Source organism: Eumetopias jubatus, unplaced genomic scaffold (genome assembly GCF_037043125.1).
Source record: "Eumetopias jubatus isolate StellerSeaLion01/CBP00866 unplaced genomic scaffold, mEumJub1_p1.0 scaffold_5, whole genome shotgun sequence".
Taxonomy (NCBI): domain Eukaryota; kingdom Metazoa; phylum Chordata; class Mammalia; order Carnivora; family Otariidae; genus Eumetopias; species Eumetopias jubatus.
The window spans coordinates 25,407,080-25,420,363 of NW_028274811.1; the positions used below are offsets into that span (position 1 = coordinate 25,407,080).

The following is a 13,284-nucleotide window of genomic DNA, read 5'->3' on the forward strand; positions in this document are numbered from 1 at the left end:
CCCCACAAGGATAAATAAGTTCTTTTACTTCCCAAAAACCCTCTGAATGTGCATCTGCTGTAGAAAAGCACAAGAGAATCTTTGTTCTGCCACCCTCAGGGATGTGCACAGTGACTCACTCTAAAATGATTCCAAGCACAATGGTGCACTTTCGCCAATTCAGGAAAAAACCTCCACAAGTGTACATTTAAGGATTATTCTAAATTCTGAAATGGATTAAAACTACAAAAATACTACGTTTTACATTCTTACAGTCCTAGCCACCTCTTCAACTTTTTCCAACAAAAATACGCTAGGTTTGTTTTTTTTAAAACCTTTTTCTGACTGTAAAAAGGTAATTATATTAGCACCTAGCTGAGCATGTAATTTTTACCCAGGAACAATTTTAAGTCATCTGGTTAAAATCATATGAGCAATTAAAACCGATATTTATCTTTATTTCTCTCAGAATTTCCTGCACATTTGTTTTTCGTGTGTCTTAAAAACCGTACAAAAAAGAAGTTCCTGTTTCAAGGTATGACATTTCTTCTATCTGTATTGTTTATGAAGAAGTGCCAGGTAAAACAGTCTCTTTATGGCAACTGTACTTTATTCATATTTTAATTAGAGTATTAATAGCAAATTTGGCCATTTTTGCCAAACTTCATCAGTCTTTTAATCCCAGCACTTCAAATATTAGACCAATAGAAACCACCACTAAAAGAGGGAAACAGTATTTTTCACATTCCTTTTCTTTATTAAAGTCATTTACAAATATGTGGATACCTACTATGTACTAAGTATTGCATACTATGCACTGGGACATTAGGATACTTTGTCTTCAAGGAGCTCATACTCCAGCCACATAGACAAACACGCAAGTAATCATACCACAGTAATTACTATGGTGCAGGAAGGTGTGAACTATCCTGGGAACACTGAGGAGTGGAAAAGTAAGGATATCTGCAGTTTTGCAGATGAGCACTGGAGATGACACACTTCAGTGAGGAGACTGAACTTGCCAAGTCAGCGGATGGCTTTCCAGTCAGAGGAAATGGCAAGCTAATATGTATGCTACCCTTTATTGAGTGTTTATTATGACAGGCACTTGCTAAATATTTAGTCCACACAACAATCCCAAAATGATATTTGGTCTTAGAAAAGTTAGGCAACTTGCCTAGGATCACTCAAAGTCTCAGTGCTGGAGCCTATGTCTGAAGTAGTCTTACCCAAATGCAAAATCCAGGGCTATAACCACTGCTATAACCATACTTTCCAACCTGTATAAAGCATAGAGACAGGAGACTATGACACAATGGACAATGCTTCTCACCTCTGTCTGTATATCAGAACTACTTAAGAAGCTCTCTGTAAGTCCTAATGCTTAACACTCCATTCCAAAATGTTCTCACCCAAAAAATAAAGGGTAGGCATAGACATTCAAAAAAAAGTTCCCTACAATGAGATATATAGCCTAGATGGAGAGTAAGGTGTTTCAGTTTTTTAGGAAGTTAAAATGCATGTGTTTGGGGGAGGGGATGATAAGACTCGAGTGCCACGCAGAAGATCAGGGAGGACTTTACCTCTATATAAATTCACAAAAAGTACTTGCTGCCTTTGCTTTCCTGGGTCTTATTCTCTTCAACCCACTGCAATCAGGATCTTTATTCATCAGTCCAGTGAAATCATTCTAATAGACATAATCCAAAGAATTTATAAGTCCTTCCTTTTCTTAAACTCTCAAAGTATCTGACATTAGTGATTAGGGATTTCTGTCTGAAAAGTCCTCTTGTAGCCGCACTCTTCTATTCTCATCCTACCTCTCTAACAATTTCTTTTCACTCTCTTTTGCAGTTTTCTTTTCCTTGTCCCATCCTTTTAATAGTGGAACACCCAAAAGGGCTGTCCTACTCTCATACCGCTTTTCACCCTTGTCATTCCTACCAATCTCCTGACTTCACCTATAACCCTATAGGCACCTATAATGCCAGAGACTCTCACATCAACTCAGACCCAGAGCCTGGTTTAACCTGAAGCTCCAAATTCTTACAGAATATCCCTACCTGTATCACTTGCATGGAGTCCAAAACCACTTCCAAAACTTAATCTCTTCCCACCCTAATTCTGCTTAATAACGCACTCTTAAACAGGGCAGTTACCGAAATCAACAATCTAGAAATCATCTAAACTCCTGTTTTGCTCTTGCACCCAGTCCAAACCTGTTTCCAACAAGCAAAAGACAGGAAGCCAGACTTAACCTGGGGTATTAGGGAACCTTGAGAGGAACATAAGGGCACGGTGTATCTTGGCCTTAAATGCAGCTTCTGGGGCTGAGAAGCAATTATCTCAAAAGTAGGTATGAACAGAGTGAGGCAGACAATTCTAAAGGGTAGCCAAAAGGGTGAGTTAGGATAAGAAGGACAGGCAGAGGGAGATCAAGGAAATCACCCAGACAGGTGATTCAAAGTCCAGTCCAGGGGTAAAACACAAAAAACCAAGTCCTCTTGGTTGCTACAAATAGTATACATCGTATGATTGCACTCAAATGAAGTTCAAAAGTGGGCAGAACACATTTATGGTAAAAGATGTCAAAAAAGTGCTTTCCTCTTGGAAAGGGTACCGATTGGGAGGGGCAGAGGGGGAGTTTCTGGAGAGGTGGTAATATTCCATACCCCAATTTGGGTGGTAACTAAATAGATCTGTAAAAAATTAGCTAGCCATCTAGTTAGGATGCGTGGACTTCATCGTATGTGTATAATAGTCCATTTCAAACTTTTAAGAAAAAGCCTGGTGGGAGGCAGATACTCCCACTTCCAGTCAGTGACCACTTGGGCCAATTGTAGTTCCTCACTATCTCATTCTCCCATAGACAACTGCCTTATCTCACAAGTGAACTACTTCATTTGTTTCCTATAACCAGGACCCTATCTCCTGGTTTCCCTGTCATCCTGATATAATCATTAATAGTCTTCTCTTTCATTCATAAACATATCCTGGTTTGGACAAAATGTATGTTCACCCTACCTATAAGCCTTTCTGCTTTAGTTATAGCACCCCTCTTCTCCCCAATACATCTCCAACAACGCCTACAGAGTAATCTTTGTAAAGCTGATCTTATTTTCAGGCTTTAAACCCTCCAATGCTTCTCCTTTATTCGTAAAATCAAGTTCAAATCCTGGAAATGATTCAACCCCCTAGTATATCCAGCTTTAATATTTAACCCCCAACACACCATACACAGTATTTTGCAAAGTTTATTATCACATCCCTTCCAAGAAGATTTTTAGACATTTTTTTCCAAAATGCTGCCCCACCCCCAATTAAATCTTGTAAAGCGATGAACCATACTAAGGTCTAAGATTTTTTCACTACTCCCCTAAAAAATAATTCTTGTGGGGCGCCTGGGTGGCTCAGACAGTTGGTCAATTAAGCTTCCTACTCTTGATTTTGGCTTAGGTCATGGGATTCAGCCCCATGTAGGGCTCCCCACTCAGGGCAGAGTCAGTGTATCCCTCTCCCTCCCCTTCTGCTCCTCCCCCTGCACGAGCACACATGCTCTCTCAAATAAATTTCTAAAAAAATAGTAATAATTTGTGTCCCTTTGGGGATATCACCCCAACTGAGAATGCATGCTTACAGAGTGGCTTCTTGTTCTACACATACACTTTTCCTTCACTCTTCTTGCTCTCTGCCTGGAATGACTTCCCTTCTAGATGTCATCCAGACAGCTATTCACCATTTTTAAGATTCCATTAACTGCTCCTCAAAGTTTTTCCTTTTCCCACTTGCAGTCCAAAGTATCCCATTGTCACTAACAACCTTAACATTTTACTGATGTTTCCATGACCATCTCCTAACTCACTGAGGAACAGGGACCATATCCAATTTCTTTCTACAACACTGTATTTTAGTATTATGTCTGACATATTTATTAAATGAAAGGACATATTAATTTTATTTACCTAGGTGAGATAATACAACTGTTTACCTCAGACAGCCCCTCTTTAACCTGTTATTCTGACATAAATATTAATAGCACCTCTTTTAACTTGCAAAAATGATTTGGATAACTTATTGCTAACTTATCTAGGCAGTGGGCAATTCTCATCAAGAGTGAAACATGATGAGATGTATTAAAAAGTAAACTGTGGCAGTAAAATAACAATAAATAAAATGACTCAAGTACAATAGTCAAAGGTAAAATGATGTAAGGGCCTGAACGAGGGTAGCAGAGCACGGGGAAAAAAGGTAGAAAGAGATTCAGGACATAAAATCAACAAGGTTTAGTGGCCAGTTGGACAGAGAGAAGATTATCAAGGAGAATCAAGAGTCGAAACATGAATTTCTAGCCTGAGCAACTGGGGCAGTCACCAATAGAATATTAAGAGGGAATGATGAGGCTTCAATTTAGGACTACTGATTAAAGAACCTGGAGGACAATTTAATGGATGTATGGATCCAAAGCACATGAAAGGGGGTAAAAAGGACCAGGTGTCAGCCTATAAATATTAAGTGAAGCCAAGTTGCTGAAAGAGGCTTCCCAGGAAGTACAAAATCAACAGTTCTATCGATAAAAACTATTATCTTTTTAACAGGAGGACTATACAAAATGAATTCTAAATTTTGTTTTAACACATTTATTCATTATTTAGTACATGCAAAGCATGATCTTAAACACTTATGGAAATAAACCCCAAGAGTTAAGATAAGGAGCTCACTGAGGTAAAAAAAAGAAAGGTTATCGACAAAGAATGGTGTTGCATATGGACTGAGTTGAGGAAGGGCCAAATTCAAGACCTTAATTTTGACTGTACTATCTTTAATTTTGCTAGAAGGACTCAAAATGAGTACCTTAACAGCTTTCATTGATGCAGAGCACTTAGCTTCGCAGAGTACTTAAGTCTAAAAATTTCCACTTAAAAAAAAATCTTTGTGAAGTGGAAAAGGAAATCAGAGAACTAGCTCAGGAAAGACAACGGGCTATGAAGCTGGAACTACGAAGTAGGAGAAATAGAAAGAAAGTAAAAACTGTGTTAGAACACAGTTCTAAGTGATATATACTGTACAACACGATTCCACATTCCATGTCTGGCTCACTAAGATTAAGTCTGAGATGAGAGTTTCACGTAAGGCCAACAGATGGTTCAAAATAAAGAGACTATTAATTTTGTCCCAGAAACAAATAGAAGACTTTCTATACTCATTACACACTGCAAACATCTGATTACAAGATTATAAGACAGTGATTCTTACCTATTTGTCTATTTTTTCATAATGCTTTGCACCCACTAAGCATTCAAGAAAAAATAAGTTGAATGTATTTTATCCCCTTCTATTACACACTTTATTCGCTTGGCTTTTCTTCTCCTGCACTGTTTGCTCCCACTCATTCTCTTTTGCTGGTCTCTGCTCTTCTCCCCTAATGCTGTAGTAATCATCTGTGCCATGGGGCTGTCTGTGGTCCTCTTCTCTTCTCACTCACCGCCTTGGTAATTTCATCTAGTCTCACGACTTGAAATAGTATCTACTAGCGAATGAATATAAAACATAAAATATATAATATATAAAATATAAAAAATCTCCAGCCCAGCCCTCTCTATAGAAATACAAATTTGCATATGCAACTCCTTACTCAACATTTCTAAAAGACATTTCAAACTTAACATTTTCGAAACTGAATTCCTGATCTTCCCTCCCAAAACCTACTCCTCCAGCAGCTTTCCCCATCTCTCACACCAGCTGAAACTCTTTGATGGTAACTCCAACACTGATTTTCAGGCCAAAAACCTTGAAACCCTGCTCGATGCTTTTCTCTCCCCCAAAGCACATGGTTAATTTATTAGCAAATCCTGTTGGCTAAACCTTCAAAATATTTCTGTAATTGATTACTTCTTGCCACCTGCATTATTATCACCTCAGTCTGAGTTATAATCAGCGCTTCCCGACTTCAACATGATAGCCTCTAACTGACATGCTTGCTTCTTTCTACCCTTGCTCCCATATAGTCTGTTCTCAACCCAGCAAGCAACCAGGGGGCTCTTTAAAAAGTTAAGTAGGATAATATCACTCCTCTGCTTCAAAATCCTCTGGTACTCCTCCCCCCTTCACACAAAAAAAAGTTAAAGAATTTCCAATGACTTACAAAGACGTTAACGATACACTCCCTCCTACACTACTATTATTGTCTAACTTCATCTCTTACAATTCTCACCCTTGTTTACTCTCCTCCTGTCACTAACAGCTCCTTGCTATTCCTTGAACGCACCAGACATACCCTCATCCTGAAGTGCAATGACTATTCCCTCTATTTCAAAAGCTCTTTCCCCATATATCTCCAGAGCTAATTCCATCACATGCATCAAGCCTTCAATCAAAAGTCATCTTCTCAGGGTCGCCTGGGTGGCTCAGTTGGTTAAGCGACTGCCTTCGGCTCAGGTCATGATCCCAGGGTCCTGGGATCGAGCCCCGCATCAGGCTCCCTGCTTGGCGGGAAGCCTGCTTCTCCCTCTCGCACTCCCCCCGCTTGTGTTCTCTCTCTGTCTCTCTCTCTCTGTCAAGTAAATAAACAAAATCATTTAAAAAAAAGTCATCTTCTCAGAAATCACAACAATGACCATCTTATTTAAACTGCAACCCAGCCCTTGCCCTGTGCTTCCAATCCTTTTATTCTTTCTTAAATTAGCCATTATCACATATTATTTAACTTACTTGATTGTATTTTTCCCGTCTCTCCCTTGCCCCTTCCATTAGAATTGCAAGCACCAGTAGGGCACGCCTGTTTAGTTCGCTGATACATCCCAGTGCACAGAATAGTGCCTTGAATTTGTAAGATTTCAGTTGTGTTAAATGAAAATATTTATAATAAAAATTTAAAAGTCCACTAAAAGAATAAAGATCTCCTGAACAGAGAAACATAATTTGATGAAATTCTCAAAAATAAATCATCACTTGGATTTAGGTTACCACTTCTTTACTCATACTTTTGTACTGCAGACAAATTCTATATTCACTCAAAAGCACTGCCAATAAATCAAGCAGTTACCATGCTATGTCAGGATTGTAGACTGTATTGTGGGCAGTTGGTCAGCATTCCCTCAAACAATGCTGCTGTTCCAGTAAAACAAGATAAAGTACTTAACGCGGCACACACCGGCCAACATAATTTTCTGAATAGTTTAGAAAATCTTCTAAAACCAAAAAAACAAAAGAAAAAGAGGAAGGAAGAAAGAAAATCCCCTAAGGCTCAAAAATAGGCCATTCCAAAGAAACTAATTATGCCACTAAAGTAAGATTTTCCCATTAAAATGTGAATTTATCGTAAATAATATTTAAAAGTAAAACCTACATTATAGATTGCAAGACATGCATAATCATTTCTAATTATATAAAAACTATAGCAGATTCACCTGTGAAGGTGAAGGCTTTCAATTAGCTCACAATGACTTGAAGAATCATCACAGGGAAATTAAAACACATGGGATAATAAATGTAGGTCTCAAAATGAGGACTCTGGAAAGAGGCAGAATTTGCCTTGTTTTCATTTAAAGATAAGGATCCCCAAAAAGTTTGACTTAGCACAGCTACAGTTACACCTTGACTAATGTCATATCACAAAAGTTACTGAGATCCACTATGCAAAGCACTATAAATCTGAAAAAAACCTCAAAGTGGCTTAAGAACTAACCATTTAATTTCATTCATTGCAACCATATACAATCTAACAATCCCTTCACACTCTTATTATTGCTTTTTGGTTTAAGAAATACACCACTTATTACAGAAACTACTCCAAATCAAGGAAAACCTCCCACAAAATCTAAGCACTCTATAGGGCTATGCAAAATTACAAGGTTTCAGTTATGTGACTGAAAATCAGCATAGAGGCCAAATGAAATTCATTTAAGCTGATGCCACTGATGCTAACCCAACAGAGCAAATTTTGGATCCAAGCAGAAAATACTGAAAAATTTCCCGCTGACAGTCTGAGAAAGTACCAACCAGAACCACCAAATCTTTAAATATGCATCATCCACCATCAGAATTCATCACCTGACTGGATGCAAAGTTTTAAGCTGATTTTGAAAACTTTCTTTTCTAGGCAACTTCAGGGACCTTTAAAGAGAAGTTACTTTTTGAGTATTTGACTACTAACAATTTCTACCTTGTTTTTCTATCTATCTAGGGACACTCTCACTCCGAGACCCACATTTTGCCCTGAGAAAATACGATTTTGTTACGGTGTCTTCTTATCGAAAACACTAGGAAGTTACTGGCAAAGACGGGTGTGCGGGAAGATTGCACCTCAAGCAGGAAAGGCGGTCATCACCCCGGCGAGAAGGGCCTTTGGCGGGGGGGGGGGGGGGGGGGAACGCAGAGAACAGATATACTGGCAGCAGGTGCGAGACTCCGGCAAGAGGACAGTCGCCGCAGCTTTCGGACCGACAGGAGGATGCTGTCCGTTGGACAGCGGGACGCACGCTAGCGTCGGCCAGCCTTACCTCGGGGGTCCGCTCAGGAGGCTTCTTCTTCAGCGCCTGCCTAGCGCCGGGGTCCACGGGTGAGTTCATGGCCGCGGTGCCGGCCCCCCTGCTCCCCAGCCTGTCCTTAGCAGTCCACGAGACAGCACATTCACCTTAGGTAGGGGGTCTGCACCCTCTACCCCCGAGGTAGAGAACTCCTGACCGCCCCAGGGTCAGCACTTGAGCAAACAAACCTTCGCAACGCCCGCCCAGGGCCTCAGCCCACGCGCGACTGGCCAGAGGGAAGCCCGCACGGGGGCGGAAGGAGGGCAGGTGCGCATGCGCAGCGGGGCGAGCACGCAAACGAGCGCCCAAGGGCGTGTCTCCGCGGTGACGTAAAAACTGGGGCGGTGCAGTTAGGCCTCTTTCGACTCTTCTTCGTGAGATTTGAAGACACGTCGCGAGATCTCACCTGAAGCGGTCACGGGATCCGCCTCGGATTTGCGGTTTCAGTCGTTCCAACTTCCGGCGCAGAGGCCGGAAACGCGCCGTGAAGGACTGAGCAAAAATAGCCTGTTGGGGCCGTACCGTAAGGGTAAGTGTTCTGGGGGGAGGGTTCTGTTTGTGCCCTAATCCGGAAGCTCAGGGTGTGGCCAGACTTGGGGCCAAACTCCAGTTCTGCAAAGCTGACACCCCTTTCTTGGAGAAAGTGCAGGAATCTTCGCTGCCGTTTCGCGAACGAGGAAGTTCACTGACTCTTCCCTGCGTCTCTTTTAATAAAACGAATCTCTTGTGGAAGGAGGCCGTCAGAAAGTACTTGCCCTTTCCATTACGGACGTACTGAGATCGGGGCAGAGAAATTAAAGTCTCGCGGCCTTGAGCAGGAATTGGGCGCTGGTCCTGCGGCCAGCTCCCAGTTAGTGCTGGCTCGCGAAGTCAGGTGTGTACTGTGTTCACATAACCAATGCCCAGGGCAGCCCTCGCTCAGCTCAGCCCTTTCCTGGGGCGGGGGGAGATTTAGGGCCGCCTGGACTCAGGAGTGACCAGTTTCGCACTACATTTTATATACTAGCCTGTTTCCCAACAGAGCGAATAAAGCCAATTTCCATTTATTTACTGGTCCCTTGGTAAGAAAAACAGACATAGCCAGGCACCTGCAGATTAGGTTTTAACTGTGAGAAGACATAGAATTTCAGAATCCATTCGTTCTAGAACAGTATTTTTCACTGCCGTCCCTTTGGCGCATTGATGGGCCGCGTTGGTCTCAAAATTCCTTAATTGGTAGCCATCATAGGCATGTTCTTTTTAATGAATTTTAAGCTTCCTGAGATTTGTATGCCACATCTAGGTACATCTTGGTATTTCTCACAGCAGTTAGCATAGTTCACTCAATAACTAAAAGAGATTTATGATTATGACATTTTTTCTAATGACGTGCTAAGAATTAAAATTATATCTTAGAGTAACAAAAGGGAAAGGAGAATTCAGGCTGCATCGTTTATATTTCTGGAACCTGGTAGTGATGGCTGATATTAATAGTTTTGTTTTCTGTTGGTCGTTGGGCTTGCCCAAACTTGAAGTTTTCAACATAATATTAGCACATTTCTTTTTTGAATATAGGTCAAAAACCCTACCAGGGAAGTTGTGGCTCAGCCATTCTGGAAATAAAGTAATTGTGGAGAGATCACAAGGAATTGCAATGACCCATTTTCCTCATTTTTTGTGTGTGTATAAACATCCTCTCAAAGATCTGCCAAGGAACACAAACATTAGCCCTTTCATTCTTCAAGGATCAGTTTCTAGGGCCACATAAATATTTGAAAGCGGGGGTAAGGAATTAAAGCATGACAACCATGTTAGACCTTACCGGCAAACATCTGATTTTGTGTCTTTAATAGACCATTTCTATTTATACCAATTTAAGTTATTTAATATCTATTTACTTCAGTTTCCTTATCTGTAAAATGGGACTAGTAAAGGCCATTGCTTTGGGATTCTCTTACATGAGATAATACATGTGCAGTATTTCGGATGTTGCCTACTCTTTATTACTTTACCTCTGAAAAGTGATTTCTCTGAAGCAGAAATTAAAGTGTGAAGAACTGGAAAGATTTTTAACGCCTAATTTTTTTTTCATTAATAACTTCAAGAAACACATTTATGTATTCATGAAGATGTGCAGCAACAAGAACTGTCACGAACTGCAGTTGTATGTGTAAACTGGGAAACTGCTTTGGCAGAAAAAAATCGTCTAGTAAACCTGAAAAATACCCTTTCACAGCAAGTCCAGTCCTTGGTAATATGTCCTGAAGAATACCATGTACACTAGAAAAGATAAACAAAAATGTTCATTGTTCGTATTAGCCAAAAACTAACACCAATGTCCATCAATAACAGAATGAATATACAACTGGATTCAGTGGATGAATCTCCACCGTAATGTTGAGAGGGAAAAAAGCAAAACAAAATATGAAATAATTATAACACAGGGCTCAAATACAAGCAAAATTAAATTATATCACATAGGGATGCAGTAGAAAGAAAAAAGAGGATGTTCACAAAGATCAGACTGTAGTTACAAAAATGTTGAGAGAGGATTATGATCGGGATAGGGCACATGGAGGGAGAGGCTTCTACATTACTAGAATTGATTTGCTTCTTGACCTAAGTTAGGGTTACATTAGTATATATTGATTTTTCTAGGTACCATATAATATTTTCACAGGTACCATATAATATTTCATGAAAAAATTACACAAAAATACCTTTATTAGCTTTATCATAAGACAGCAATAGTAAAAACAATAAATGTCCATGGTAACTACACAAATCTAAACTTAAGCACACTTTGAAAATCTTTCTTGTCCTTACCATCTCATATTGTGCTCTGCTATGCTGAACGAGGTGAATAGACAGTGAAAACTCTTATAGCTATTTTCAGAGAAAAGGCAACCTCTAGGATAGTATTCACCAGTATCTGAAAGGAAAAATAATGGTTCTGAATGCAAGCAGTTTATTAAATTCTAGGAAAAACAAAACATGGTTAAATCTTTAAAAAAAAAAAAAGGCTTAATTCCTTACCCTACTTTATTTTTCTTCATTATACATACCATAATCTGATACCATATTTTCATCTATCTCCCCCACCAGTGGGAAATACGTAAATTCCCTAAGAACACAGAAGGTTTGTGTTATTTACTGCATATACCTGGCACCCAGACTTGTTATATTGCATATAACAGGTGCTCAATGAGTATTTGTTGAATGAACAAATGGAATTATCTAAGGACGAAGTAATTAAGAGGGGATTTTGCTGTTTAAAAAAAAAAGGGCACTTGATTTTTCTCCAATGGCAAAGAAAGAGGTCTGGTGAAGCAAATGTTTTATGCAAAACCGAATCCTAATTAGGCAGACATACTCAGAATGGTTATCTTACCAAAAAATAGCAAACCAACAAAAATATGGTAGTAAAGAGCACTGGTTGTAATAGCACCTGGAATGAAGTAAAGACTTGAGATTTGGAGTATGTTGGGAAATGGAGTCACTACTAGAGGAAAAAAAAAAGCATTTTTTGGCCCAAATCCGTAAAGTCAATTATGGTCATTAAATCAGAATCTGAGGGTGGGGTCTAGGAATTAGTATTTCTCAAAAGCTACCTAGGTGTTTCCAGTATGTGACGAGGTTTAAAAACTACTTTAAACTAAGTCAGGTTCTGAACTAGTCTGACCCAACTTAATTCCAGCCCCTTCACACAATGAAGGATACCGACTTGTGAGTGCTGGAATAATTGTGTGACACAAGAGTGGCATCACAAGTTTCTTGAGAAGAATCTCCCTTATATTTACACATTTCAACAATGTGACTCCCTTTGAGACAATTTAGGTAACATTGCCTTTACCAAGAATCTGAATAGATGAGCACTGAGGTGAATATCGAGATTATTTTTGGACTGCCCTTGTTAAAATAGTCACTTGGAAAACAAGGAAGCTCAATCCTCTTCAACTTAGTACTCTCCTTAAGAGTAAATACAGATTTATCTGTGCGAGGTCTAATCAGTGTTAACCTAGAGATCTGTCTGTAATTTAATGAAGGGATTGGTCTAGGCTCACTTTGATCAGAGTTTCTTTTAAAAGAATTAAAAGGGACCAAGTCTCAGGAGACTACATAGTGGGGGTTGATGGAAGCTCTGAGCATATGCTTTAAGACCACCAAAGTTCTGACAAATATGGGTGGGAATTTCACATATTCTTTAAAAATCTCTTTTGGACTGCTTATATATATATATATATATTTTTTTTTTTTTAAGGGATGTCTCAAAGGTTAAACCTAGAACAAACAAGACCAAGTCCATGGTCTGCACTCCAAAGCAAGGATAAGAAGCACTACTAGACTCTCTAACCTCTACCTTTTTACTCAAAGCTACAATTCCCAGCTCCCCCGCCCTTGCACCTCCACCTCAGGTTTGGTTCCATGTGCCATCCTAACAGCAAAAACAAACGAATACCAGATGATCTTTTACAATACATTTGTCACCACATACTAGGTGGAAACCATTCTGGTCTGAGAAACAAAACAAACCCTCATGGAAAGACTGTGTGATCTCAGATTAAAGTCTGTGTTTCAGATTCTTACTACCAAAATCACTCCTCTCTGCTTCTCAGAAATGTTCCAAGATTTCTCTGAATTTGTATGTGGGAACAGTGCATATCAACACAGGTACCAGTTATAAGCCTCTAAAATATCTGATGAATGCTTCCCAAATACTTGACACTTCCTCTCTGCTTTAAAATAGTGCACTTATTTTCTTTGGTCAAATGTAAGAGTGATATATATAAAATGATATGAA

The 13,284-nt window shown here is 39.7% G+C and overlaps 1 protein-coding gene and 1 long non-coding RNA gene across 12 annotated transcripts in view; one reads left to right on the forward strand and one right to left on the reverse strand.

Annotated features, from left to right (window-relative positions):
• Window positions 1–8,772, reverse strand: part of RAPGEF6 (Rap guanine nucleotide exchange factor 6) — a 209,555-nt gene extending 200,783 nt beyond the window's left edge. For 9 of the 11 annotated variants that reach the window (XM_028103454.2, XM_088023257.1, XM_088023258.1 and 6 more), the window contains exon 1: window positions 8,478–8,768. In XM_028103454.2, the coding sequence (XP_027959255.1) occupies window positions 8,478–8,546 (69 nt within the window). In that variant the 5' untranslated portion in view covers window positions 8,547–8,768. Of the gene's footprint in view, window positions 1–8,477 lie in introns of all 11 variants that reach the window. The other 2 variants (XM_028103455.2, XM_028103457.2) reach the window with 2 other exon arrangements.
• The window catches only part of LOC114209423 (uncharacterized), a 58,407-nt gene continuing 53,503 nt past the window's right edge, over window positions 8,381–13,284 (forward strand). Inside the window, exon 1 of the long non-coding RNA XR_003609350.2 lies at window positions 8,381–9,033. This is a non-coding gene — a long non-coding RNA (uncharacterized LOC114209423). The remainder of the gene's footprint in view (window positions 9,034–13,284) is intronic.